The 13737-nt window shown below is 41.8% G+C and overlaps 1 protein-coding gene across 1 annotated transcript in view; it reads right to left on the reverse strand.

Moving 5' to 3' along the window:
• Positions 1-5327: 5327 nt before the first annotated feature.
• The window catches only part of dner (delta/notch-like EGF repeat containing), a 297241-nt gene continuing 288831 nt past the window's right edge, over positions 5328-13737 (reverse strand). The window contains exons 11-13 of the mRNA XM_041182998.1: positions 10115-10246; positions 9202-9448; positions 5328-7637 (exon numbers count right to left, since the gene is read on the reverse strand). Coding sequence (XP_041038932.1) covers positions 7526-7637; positions 9202-9448; positions 10115-10246 — 491 coding nt within the window. The 3' untranslated portion in view covers positions 5328-7525. The remainder of the gene's footprint in view (positions 7638-9201; positions 9449-10114; positions 10247-13737) is intronic.

The following is a 13737-nucleotide window of genomic DNA, read 5'->3' on the forward strand; positions in this document are numbered from 1 at the left end:
ATAGCCAGCATTATAGTCCATCTCTACTTGTCCTTTAGATTAGAAGGTGGCGGTGGTCAGTTTGCATGGTGAAGGTACTTTCTTGATAGAACTGAGTGACTTACTAGGCCATTTGAAAGGGCTGTTAAGAGTCAACCACATTGCTGTGGGTCTGGAGTCACATATGGGCCAGGCCAAGTAAGCACAGAAGGCTTCCTCCCTTAAAGTATTCTAGTAAACCAGTTGGGTTTTTATGACAATCCAGTAGTTTGATCGCCGCCATTACAGATGCTAGTTTTAAGTTCAGCTTTATTTAACTGAACTTAAATTTCTCAACTTGAACATTTGAACTCAAACCCTCTGGATTATTCGCCCAAGCTTCTGGAACTCTAACAATGTGCCTCAGGTTTCTTGTAGTTTGTGGGCAATTTGTTTAAGTGCGTGGGCCCTTTAAATTTTTTTGCACAGCAACTTGAAAGGGCTGACTTGTGCATAGCCTGCGTGGGAACATTTTGGTTGCTTCACGGGAGCGCAGCTTAAAGGGAACATAGATTACAAGCCCAGTAACATAACCACAATGCTATCATTAAATGTTGCACTGAGAGGATGAAATAATCTCAGATAGTACACAGGCATGTGGGTCACTTTCTTCTTAATCTTGTAGTGGAGGGTTGGAAAAATTAGAAATACCACGGGCCACTCATGTAAGTCAGATGATATTTATAAAATAAATCAATGTCTATTATATTTGAATTTGTACTTTTAGTGTGAGATGTTTAATACTGCATTAAATGGTGGATTGGGCCATGCTCTGCACACCTTGAGGTCAAGTAAATGAACATGACTGTTTACTATCACTGGTAGAAGGAGGGATGGAGTGGAGGGCGGGATATATGGTGCATACATGATTTCACACCATACAGGTACAGGTAGATGTGCAGTTTCTTAAAATGACACTGGAGGGCACGCTGTATATGGAAGTTCTGGAAAATATTACTGAAGCCATTGCTTCAAATTGTGCACATTCTAAAATTGCTGCAGAAGACTCTTGTAGGAATTTCAGAATAAGCCATGGTCTCAGTACAATTAGGAAAAATTATAGTTGAGTATAACCACGAAACTATTGTCCGTGAACAACATATTTCCATGTGAAGTAGGGTTATTTCCATGCTATGGTTATAATGTGCTGTATGTGATGTTATGTCAATGAGACATGAAAAAAAATCAAAACTGTAAGTATCAAAACTTTATTATTTTTTGCTATTTTAAAATGAACTTCTGCTGAACCACAAAATGGCTGCTACAGGTCACATGATTCACAAGAGTGGCCGTTGATTGAAACCTTTAAGATCCTGAGGGGTCTACACAGGGTGGATGTAGAGAGGATATTTCCTCTTGTGGGAGAATCTATAACCAGGGGTCACTGTTTAAAAATACAGGGACGTTCATTTAGACAGAGATGAGAAACTTTTTCTCTCAGAGAGTTGTGAGTCTTTGGAACTCTTCCTCAAAAGGCAGTAGAAACAGATTCTTTGAACATTTTTAAGGCAGAGCTGGATAGATACTTGATAAACAATGGGGTGAAAGGTTATTGGAGATAGGCAGGTTTGTGGAGGTGAGGTTACAATCAGATCAGCCATGATCTTATTGAATGGCGGAGCAGGCTCGAGGGGCCGAGTGACCTACTCCTGCTCCTAATCCCTACGTTTGTATGTTCTTATTTGTTCTGGAAGGTGCCAGCAGAGATTACCAGAACAAAGGATTTCCACTTCCATCCTTGTTGAATCTCACACTCCATTGTAAGGCCACATTATTATCATGAAACTAGACGACTAATAGATGTACTGACTCCCACAGCCAGGACATCGAAACTTTATACCTGAAGAAGCGTTAACAGCCACCATTTTGCTCCTAAAGGAAACAACGGATTTTAGCCAGGAGCACAGAAACTGTTTGCGAGGCTGCAATGAACTCATTAATGGGCCATGTCATGTGACCCCCATGCTTCTAGCCTGTTGGATCATTTTAATATTACATTTCTCACCTCATATCTCAGATTGCTGCTTTAACACCAACTGGAAAGAATTCCAGCAGTTCCCGGCCTGACCAAGCAGCTGTCCACTGCTCTCAGCTCCTCGCAGCCTGGTTGATTTTAAAAGTCTCTGATTGTCACCTGCCAAGCAGTCAAAGCATAGAAACCCCATCATGCTGCAGCATCATTCATTTCAAGGATTTTCATGTTGCTGCCTCTAACTCGGAACTCACCTGGACTGAACTCAACCATGAAGGAAACACCCACTGGACTTTGACTTCTTGGACGTTGGAAATTACGAGAACTAATATTCATTTCTGTAGTTCTTTTACTGTTGTAGCCCATTGTTGTAACTCTTCCTCTTTTCTATTCCCCCTTTCTGTATATATGTGTGTGTGTGTGTGTGAGGGTGTAAACACTGCCCCCCTCCCCCCCACCCCACCCCTGGTTTTGAATGTGAATAAACTAATCTTCTGCTGAGTTAATCATAACATCAGTTTGCTGCAAGTTATTTTTAAATTAGATCATATGATCCAAGGCTTTGGGAAAGCATACCATAGCCTAGTTTAAAAATAATACAAAAACACCTCTGCTTACAGACAGACGGGTAGAGTTTCACTCTCTCTTCTGTCCGTAACAGTCAGCTGTTCTGCAACCCATGATATCTTCATTGTCTACATAACAGAAGGCTGCTCTGTAGGGTTATAATTGAAATTGCTGACCTGGTATTTCTACTCTATGAAAGGCTAACTGGGAGACAGTTTATCTCCCATTGCTTGGCAGAAGGGGTGATAGCAGGGTTAAAATGAAAGTGGCAGTTGTACCACCCAATCCTTGCTCTACCGTCATTGGAAGATGGAGGGTGGGCATGGAGCAAGGGAAGCACTCAGATTTAATGACATCTTGCTGGATTTACTGCCGTGTACAGTCAGGAGGAAGAGGAGGGACAGACATTTCTTCAGAAATGGGAAGAAGAAGCCTGCTGCTCTTGATTGGCAGTAGTTGAGCTTAGAAGCAGGAGCATTGTGCCCAGCTCATGGATTCAATGAAGGAAGCAGCTTATTGACGTAACCATGTCTTTTGCTGTATTTATTATCCATGAAGGGTTTGGACAGAGTAGATTGGGAGAAACTGTAACCAGCTGGTGGAAGGGGCAAGAACCAGAGGACACTAATTTAAGGCAACTGACAAAAGAAACAAAGGCTACATGAAGAAAAACTTTTTACTGAGTGAAAGGTTTAGATTTGGAATGCATTACCACAGAATGGGGCAGAGGCAGGTACAATGGTGGCTTTTAAAAGGGAATTCAATAATTATCTGAAAAGAAAAAATAGCAGGGCTATAGGAAAAGGTGAAGGAGTGGAACAAGATGAGTTGTTCTCACAGACAATTGACATGGATGCATGGACACCAAACATCACGAAGGATTTGCTATCAAAGGGAGTGGTTGAAGCGAATAAAATACAGTAAATGCCTTGAAAGGGAGGTTAGGCAAGCATATAAGGGATAAGGGAATAGAAGTTAAGCAACTGGGTTTAGATGTGGTAAGATGGGAGAAGGATCGAGTGCAGCATAAATGCCAACATGGACTGGTTGGGCTGAATGGCCTCGTTCTGTGTCATATATCCTATGGGAAGGATATATTGGCCCAGAAGAGGTCCAGTACAGATTTACCAGAATGATACTGGGGTTTAAAGGGCGGACAGAGTGTAAGTTGGTTTGTGTTCCCCTGAGATTATAAGGTTGAGATGTGATCTGCTCAAGGTGTTTAAAATGCCAGAAGGATTCTATAGGATGGATAGAAAGAAACAATTTCCTCCGGTGGGAGAAATCCAGGAAAAAAGGACGGAGTCTTTCTGGTCCCATGGGGTGGACTCCAAAATGGGACCGGGCAGGAATTTCTGAGAATGAAGTGTTCGATATATGACCCAATATCTTGCTGCCTCCGGGGGATCTCTCCGGGAGTGGGTCAGCGCCTGCAGAGGATACCTGCCCTGCAATGACAGGTAGCCAATCTAAATAATTAAGTGCTCATTTGTACGATTATTGGGGATGCCCACCGAGAACTTCCCAGCAGCTGAAAATGGTCCCCGCTCACACTTACAGGGCAGGATTCTTACCTTGTCGGGCGGGCGGGCCCCACGGGTGGTTACAAAGCCAACTGCTGCCCGCGATCGGGCCCTGACATCGATTTCACGCTGGCTGCCCGTGAATCGGGCGCTGCAATGCTGAGCGCTGCCTGGGTGGGGGGTGGGAGGAGGGCGAGCGCACTGAAAGCTGCCTGAAGGCACAGAGCTGCCTCAGGGAGCTGAAGATTTTTAAAAACACAAATAAAGAATTTAAAGATGTTCAAAACATGTCCCCTCACGTGACTCTGTCCCATGAGCAGGGACATGTTATAAGTGAGATCTGAACATTTTAATTGTATTTTTAATTCCTGTTGGAAACCTCATCCCACCCGTGGATGAGGTTTCATAAAAAATCCAAAGGCTGCCTGGCCGATTGGCCTGTCTGCCAACCGTAAGGTTGGACAGGCAACGAAAATTTTAATTCAATTGGGACTTTAATGTCCTTAATGGGCTTGTTCATTCTCGGCAGGCGTGCCGCCGATTCCCCTTGCGCGCCTGCTGACCAAAATATCGCACTTCATTTCTTTGCTCGAACAGGTCGAGCGCACGCCTGCCCACTCAGCTAAAAATTCTGCAGAATTCTAGGGGCAGAAGATTCCACCCAAAGGGAACACTGTCATAAAATTAAACTTAGGCCATTTATCTCTGTAACCTTCTCCAACCTCAAATAAACTGGGTATGTTCTTAAAACTCTTTAATTAGGAATTCATAAAGGGTTCAGCTGCCATTTAAATTGCTACTTTATGCTGGATATACAAGTAACCTCTGACAGGAGCAAGATTTGCAGCTAAAATAGTTTCAGTCTCCATGTTCGGATCAATTAAGATCAACCACAATTTCAACTAGAATCCTTGTAAGCACCAAGAAGGCTAATCGATATGACCTAATTCTAGAAGTGAAACTGTAAAAATTAACATCTGATGATAAATTTTCTGATTGCACGTTCCCAGGTTGGAGCTGCATCCACTGGGATATTGGAACATCATGCCCATGTGGACCAGAGTTCCCTGCCTATTAAAATTGATGGATGAAAAATCATGGGCTGCGTGTGAGTGTAATTCCTCAGTACATGCTCTCAGCTGCATAAGGTTTTGCGCTGCAAGTGTGCAAGATTTATCATCCAGTCCAATTAATTAAAAACACAATGAACTGAGACCACAAAGACCTTTGCATTGCTACTAGGATGCTTGTTTTGTGTGAGAGTTTTATTGTTTCATTAAACACACAGCTTCAATGCAAGAATTTAATGGAGCAAATTGAATCGTCTACTTCTGTCACAAATAGGGGCTGACCAATGAGCACTTTGGAAATTCAAGACACACATTACATTTCAAAACTTTGATGGACAACACTTCCCCACCACCCCACACAAAAAAAAATACCAGTTACAGAAGAGCAAAAAATGACAAAAAACACACGGATAGTACAAGATCATGTTCCTAGCAGTAACAACTGAAGCAAATACTAAAATGTTCAACTTGCATATAACAACAAAATTTTGCTTGAGGAGTGCAATATCATTCCTTAAACTTCATTGCATCTTTAATAGGAATGCGCAGCAGTTTCACGTTTCATAGACCTCTTCAAGTGTCATTACAATATGCATTACTAAAAACTAGGCATCTAAAGAGCGAGTCTCTCAACATTCTTGCCTGTATTTTTTTTAAATAAGTTATAATAGCTTCCATTAACATTAAAATCATTCTGTAGACAATTTACCTGATTTGTAATAAGGGAGCAAAATGTGGAAATTAGACGTTTAGGTTGTTGCGGTACCTGGTGCTCTGGGCTTTTGAATTCTGATTCATGGAATTAGAACTAATTTATGGAAATAATGTGTAAAGCATATCATAAAGGTTTACTTTGGAAAAAGATAACATCTGTCTTCCTGGCAGGTTAGCAGCAGGTTGATCATGGCTTTAATAATAATATGGCTTTGTCAGTTACTCCAACTAAAAGCTCCCCAGTAACACAATGTGCCCATTTAATATCCTTCTGTTTATCCTAGTCTGTGTATGTTGATTTTTGGGGGCTATTTATGCTCAACCATGATGTATTGGTTAATGGGCGGGACAAGTGTCTGGGAAGAGATGCTGATGTTGATAGAACGGTAGGAGCTGAATTAATACCGGTAGTGCGATAGCCATTAACTCAGATTATTTCTGTTTCACTAGTGTGCCAAGGTAATCAGCTCCTTTATTATCATTAGGGTCTTCTAAGTTGTATGAGTTAATTCTTCCTTTAATGAACCATTGTTTAAAGGAGATCTTTTTTTGAAAATCTCCACAGTAATAAACTTTAATGATAACGAATATTCATAACTGATTTTTTGAAAAAGGTATTAATGATGAGGCTCCCTCTTTAAGGTATATTCACTAAAACAAGTACCATAGCATGTAGAAATTACTTTTACATTTAAATATTGAGCACAACACATCCTAGTTCATTTTGAGAATTATAATTTAAAGGGGCATTTCAGTATCACGACTCCTTTTAACAATTAAATAGTTTCAAAGAATCGGTATTAATTTGAACCGATCTTTGTTTTCTTGCTTTTCTTTTCAAAAATAACTTTACAGTGGGTGTTGATTACATCATTAGGGAACTGTTAAGCAAGAGGTGCTGTGCCCATCAAAAAGCTGATTAAATGGGAAACAGAACATTTTTCCACTATTTGTGGATCAATTTTTGGATCTGGTGCAGTTTCTGTTTGGTATCGGGTGGAGCACAGCAACACCTTCGTTTCCCAATTGGCCATTCTTCTGGCCTTTCTAATGAGACTGCCAACCTTGTGACAAATTGCAGGCAGTCCTTGTATTTTCAACAACTGGACAATTTGAGTGTTCACACAGGGGAGAAATTAATCCCAGTATTTTGGGCAGATCTCATTCTCAAGTGACAGAGTTGAAAGGACAGTGTTGCATGTCTCTGTGCCACCCACTTTCCCAATAAAATGAGCTAAAGAAATGAGCTATCAAAAACAAGGCTAATTTCCTACAAGCCATGGTGCATTATTATTTCACAGAGACAAGGAAACATAAATATAACAACACCCAGGTTCTATAGCTTAGAGCTCTTATAGTTTCTGTAAATAGTTCATAACCTAATAAGATAGATATCTTTTAAGGTCAACAGCAACATTGAAAATATATTTCATTAACATAGCGAGTAGTTTAGAAACACAAACATTTTTCAATTGGAATATACAGCATAAAATTGGTTCATATGATTAACTACTGGAAAATGACAATTTAGCTCAAAAAGCAAATCTCTTAGATCTTCTAGCAGTACATTGTCTTCAAAATATTTAGTGTTTGTGTTTTGTGTGTGTGTGTGTTTGTATTTATACTTCCCTTTTTTGTACCCATTAGGGATGAGCTATGCTTTACAAATCTTTTGTTTTAATGAGAGTGACCAGCGGTTTATCATCAGGACTGTAATCTTCATAGGCCACAGGGGTTGCATCGTACATTGCTGGCCTGGCCTTCTTGCCAAACCTTAAAAAAAATTAAAGAGGCCAGAGAGAGAGAATGTGAGGACACATACTATAATAAGAACAAGTACAGAAGAGAAATCTTTGCGAGTTCAAGGGTGTGTGGGGCTAAACCTTAAGGCTGTCATAACACCCCACACTAAAAATGAAAAATATTCAAAGTCCCAGTGCTATCAATCTCAACATAATTTAAGTAAATTATAGTAAAAATGAAAAATATTTATTTTTACTATAATTTACACACATTATATTGAGATTGATAGCACTGGGACAGATTAGAACCACAATTATGATTTCCCCTAACAGTGGTGCAATCATTGGTAACATTGCATTTTTTGAGGAGGTAACAAAGAGGTTGATGAAGGTAGCCTATCTGATGTAATCTACATAGATTTTAGCAAGGCTTTTAACAAGGTCTCACGTGGCTGACTGGTCAGAAAAATAAGAGTCCGTGAGATCTAAGGGGAAGTATCAAACTGAATCCAAAATTGGTTCACTGATAGGAAGCAAAGGGTATTGATTGACCAATATTTTTATAACTGGAAGGTTGCTTCCAGTGGAGTTCCACCAGCGTCAATATTAGGTGCCGTACTTTCCATTGTCTATTTAGACTTAAATGTTGGGGGTGTGGTTAAAGAAGTTTGCAGATGCTGGTTAGGTTACAACTGGAGGTACTGCTTGCAGTTCTGGTCACCACGTTATAGGAAAGATGTGACTGCACTCGAGAGGGTGGAGAGGAGATTTACCAGGATGTGCCTGGGCTGGAGGGTCAGAGCTATGAGGAAAGATTGTATAGGCTGGGGATGTTTTCCTTGGTGCAGCAAAGGCTGAGAGGGGACCTGATAGAGGTGTATAAGATTATGAGGGACATAGATAGAGTGGATAGGAAGGCACTTTTTCCATTAGTAGAGGGGTCAATAAGCAAGGGACATAGCTTTAAAGTAAGAGGTAGAAGGCTAAGAGAGGAGTTGAGGAGACATTTTTTCACCCAGAGGGTGGTGGGAGTCTGGAACTCACTGCCTGAAAGGGTGGTTGAGTCAGAAATTCTTGTTACATTTAAGAAGTATTTAGATCTTTACTTGCATTGCCATAGCCTCCAGGGCTATGGGCCAAGTGCTGGAAAATAGGATTAGCATAGTCAACTCTTTGTTGACCAGTGCTGACATGATAGGCCTCCTTCCATGCTGTAAATGTCTATGAGTTTGTGGGTCTACGAATCTATGTTGTGTGGCAGATAATAAGGAAGAAAGCTGGAGATTGCAAGAAGTTATAAATGGATTGGCCAGATGGACAGAAAAGTGGCAAATGGAATCCAATCTGGAGAAGTGTGAGATAACACATTTGGGAGGGCAAACAAGAAATGGGAATAAATTCTAGGATACTGAATAGTGCAAGAGCTGGAAAGCGGGATTAGGCTGGATACCTTGAAACTGGCCAGCACAAACATGATGGGCCAAATGGCTTCCTTCTGGGCTGTACATTTTCTATGTTTTTATGTTCCTTTACTTGTTTGCGCTGGAAAATATTTTTAAGTTACCAAAATGATGAATAATGTTGTACACCCATACCTGGCATGTCGGATCGAAGCTATCGCACTGCTGAATTCACTGTCAATGCTCCTACAGTTGTAGAATTCTTCGTAAGATGGTCTGGAAGAGCCCTGGTACTCGATGCGGCTAATGCGGCAGATCCCCACAATCAAAATGATCAGCATCAGGACAAAGGCCACACAGAGGGCTCCAATGATAATGTAGAGGGAGTGACGGGGCATGTTATTGAGACTCTCTGCCATCCGATCAGACTTCCATTCCAGGTCTACACACAAACAGATGGAGATATTCAAGGCAAAGCTACAGTCCTCTAGGCGTTCCCTTAATAACTGTTTATGATATTAAAAACATTTGAATTATCCAATAATTTGAATTTAGTAATGTAAATATCCCAGCAAAATGAAATGTTAGTGCTAAAAAAATAGAATTATAAGGCTTTAGTGATTTTGAATTAAGAGAACATTATGAATGCCCCACACATTCTGCCTTTTCTTGATAACTTATTATCCACTCTGGCCAAATCTCTTGGAGCTCAAAATCAATGTAGCCTGCAGTTCGGGATTCATTGGGTGGATCACAGGAGGACAAATTTCTCAAAGTGGGGCCAAAAAGGTTAGAATTATAGATTTAGAAAAATCATTACTATTCAACACTGTCTGGAACTTGTGATTCTTTCCAGCAGGGAAAAAAGCAAGCTCTCAAACATGGGCAGCACACGTTCCTTGCTGCTGCGTTAATTGAGGTAAGAGTGAACCCCGTACACTTATGCTAATAGTCAGTGTCCTCCTCCATTAAATAATTGGTATGGAACACTTTTAAAGACATTTGGAATGAATGTGTCCCCAGGCAAGTGAGAGGACCATCAGTGTAGTTCCTGATAAGGGCTAAACAGCATCACAAGTGGCAGGTTGAAGAAGCCTGAAGTGCTTACGGACATCGCAGTGAATTCCAACCCAGCCATGTGGGCAGTGGCAGGTGTAGCCATTTTCTTGGTTCAGGCATGTCCCTCCATGATGACAAGGATCACTATCGCATTCATTTATATCAGCCTCACATATTTCACCTGCACAAACAGAAGAATGGCAGAAGCCATGGTTAAATTTGGAAGGAACATTTTGGAAAGTAAAATGTCCCCCTCCTCAGGTACTATGGCCAGGAATTTATGGCCCTGTGCGGCGCGTCTGTGGATGCAGCGAGCCATTTAAATCTCCATTCAGTTCGGCGGGACCGTAATATCCTGTGCTATGGGCAATTGCACGGACTGTAGGCGTGGTGGTATTTTTGGCAGAGTTTTGATTGGTTGCAAGCAAAAACCATGGTCCAGGATTCTCTGCTGAATTAATCACCATGGTGATACAGTAAAGGAGTAAGTTTTGAACTTGTCTCCAGGGTAGTTACCGGGTGGAGCAGAATGCCTGTCCATTGTATAACTTGCAATATTTTAGTTTCATCGATTTCACACTTTTTTCTGCTGGCATTAAAATAAGATGGTCAATCAGAAATAAAACGACGGACAATTACTGCTACACAACTGGAACTGAAACGCTTTGCCTGCATAAATGATTAGAAACCCCGTCTGAAATATAGAACTGGGACATGATGGAAATTGCGGAGTAAGGTTGCTCGGCTTCTGAATGAGAAAGATAGAATAAGATGTCAGGCGTAAGCCTGATCTGATATTGCATTTCTTCCCTGGTCGGGGCATGCGATGTGCCTAGATGGAGCTTCCTGACGAACGCATCTTCATGACAGTATTCTTTTTTTCTGTACGGACTGAATATACGAGAATAAGGCACAGCTAGTAAGGTTGTATTACCGTTCACAGACGCCTGCACAGGATGAAGCCAATGGACAGGATTTTCCCTTTGTTGGGAGGGTGTGCTGGGCGGGCCCAGAAGCGGCCACGAAATGGGCTGCCCTGCCCGCAATCGGGCCCCGACTACGATTTCACGCCGGCTCACCAATTAACGGCCAGCCAGCGTAAAAGGTGTGGTGAAAGAAAGGCTCAGCGTTGTTGGGGTGCGGGAGGAGGGTGAGCGTGGAGGTCTGCGCATGTGTGACCGAGCGCGTGCTGACAGCTCCCTGACGGCTTAGAGCTGCCTCAGGGAGCTGAAGGTTTGGACAAAGGAAAATAAGGATTTAATAAACGATATAAACATGTTCCCACATGTGACTCAGTCACGTGAAGGGGGACACGTTTAAAATGAAGTGGAAAAGACTTTTTTTGCGTTCTTTACTTACCATTGGAAGCCTCATCCCTTCCGTGGCTGAGGGTTCCTTCAAAATGCAAAGGCCGCCCGGCCTATTCGCCGACTCGCCAACTGAATAGTTGAATCGGCAGCGAAAAATCCAAATTAATTACTTGCTTAAGGGCCTTAATAAGCCTCTTAACTGTTGGTGGGCATGTTGCCGACTCTAGTGTGTGCCTGCTGACCGAAAGAACGTGAGACTGCGCGATGATGTCAGGACACCCGCCCGATGTCACCGCGTGTGATTTTATGCCCGATCGGTCTGGGCATGCACCCACCCGCGAATGTAAAATCCTGCCCCATGAGTCGCATCTTGTTGCAGGAAAAAAATTGGCTTTCAAATCCCCTTTTACCAACTGCGTCTTTTCAACACTTCTAAACAACAGTGAACATCTGAAAAGGGCACAGGAGGAGTCTAACTGCACAAAATTTGATAATAACAGTACTGCCATTGCATGAACACAACAAACTAAAACAAACATTCCTGTGACTAGAAATTAAACACTGCAACATCATGCATATCTTCTCAAGAAACTACCAATTAATTGATTAGTTACAATCATTCGCTACCTGAAGCCTGAGTCAAACTCTAAAGGCAACCTTGGTCATCTGACAGTTATCCTGCTCTAAAACCTTAACAAGACATTTAATGCATTTACACGAGGCTGGATTTTATGGACCCTGCCGGGTGGGTTTTCGGCAGGGGTTGGGGTGTGCATGTAAGATATGTTGGGAGGCTAGCCCACCACCTTCCTGCCCACCCCCGAGCTAATCGCCATAGGAACACTAGGTGGGCGGATGCCAAAATCGGCAGCCTGCCCACCATAGTTGAATGAATAATTAAAAGTCAACATGGTTTTGTGAAAGGGAAATGATGCTTGACTAATTTATTAAAATTCTTTGAGGAAGTAAAAAGCAACATGGATGTGGGGAACTTGGATTTCCAAAAGGTGTTCAACAAGGTGCCACATCAAAGGTTACTTCTCAAAATAAGAGCTCAAGGTGTAGGGGGTAATATGTTAGCATGAAGAAGGGATTGGTTAGCTAACATGAAGCAGAGATTAGGGAAAATGGGTCATTTTTGGGTTGGCAAGATGTTATTAATGAAGTGTCACAGGGATCAGAGGCTGGGGCCTCAACTATTTATAAACTATATCAATGGCTTGGATAAAAGTACTGAATGTATGGTAGCTAAATTTGCTGATGACACATACTTGGGTAGGAAAGTAAGGTGTTAAGAGGACATAAAGAGTCTACAGAGAGATTTAGATAGGTTACGAGGGTGGGCAAAATTTTGGCAGATGCTGTATATTTTGGGAAAATGTGAACTTGTTCACTTTGGCTGGAAGAATAGAAAAGCAGCATATTATAAAAAATGGAGAGAGACTGCAGAACATTATGGTACACAGGGATCTGGGTGTTCAGATACATGAATCACAAAAAGTTGGTGTGCAGGTGCAGCAGGTGATTAGGAAGGCAGATAGAATATTGGCATTTATTGCAAGGGGAATTGAATTTAAAAGGAATTTACACCACAGTTGTAAGGGTGTTGGTGAGATCACATCTGGAATACTCTGTAAAGTTTTGGTTTCCTTACTGAAGAAAGGATATAATTGCACTAGAAGAAATTCGGAGAATGTTCACTCGACTGATTGCTGGGATGGAGGAGTTATCTTATGATAACTATACCCATTGGAGCTTAGAAGAATGAGAGGTAATCTGATTGAAATAGATAAGATCCTGAGGGGACTTGAAATGGTGAACACTGAGAGGGTGGTGCCCCTTGTGGGGGCATCTAGAACCAGGAGACACAGTTTAAAAATTAGGGGTCTCCCATTTAAGACTGAGAAAAGGAGAATTTTCCTTTCTCTCTATCAGGGAATCATTAGTCTGTGGAACTCTCTTCCCAGAGAGCAATGGAGGCTGCTTCATTGAAAATATTTAAGGCTGAGTTAGGTAGATTTTTGATCAGCAAGGGATTTGAACCTTAATGGGGGCACAGAATTGAGGCCACAATCAGATCAGCCATGACCTTAGTGAATGGCAGAGCAGGTTTGAGGGGCAGAATGGCCTACTCCTGCTCCTAGTTCTTGTGTATATCACTGAAACTCGAGTAGTGCTGGATATTTTTTTCATTATTTGATGGGTTGTGAGCACATCGTTGACAAGGCCAGCATTTGTTGCCCATCTCTATTTGCCCATGAACTGAGTGGCTTGCAGCCATTTCAGAGGGCAATTAAGAGTCAGCCAGGTTGCTGTGGATCTGGAGTCACGTGTAGGCCAGACCAGGTAAGAATGGCAGATT

Source organism: Carcharodon carcharias, chromosome 2 (genome assembly GCF_017639515.1).
Source record: "Carcharodon carcharias isolate sCarCar2 chromosome 2, sCarCar2.pri, whole genome shotgun sequence".
Classification (NCBI taxonomy): Eukaryota; Metazoa; Chordata; class Chondrichthyes; order Lamniformes; family Lamnidae; genus Carcharodon; species Carcharodon carcharias.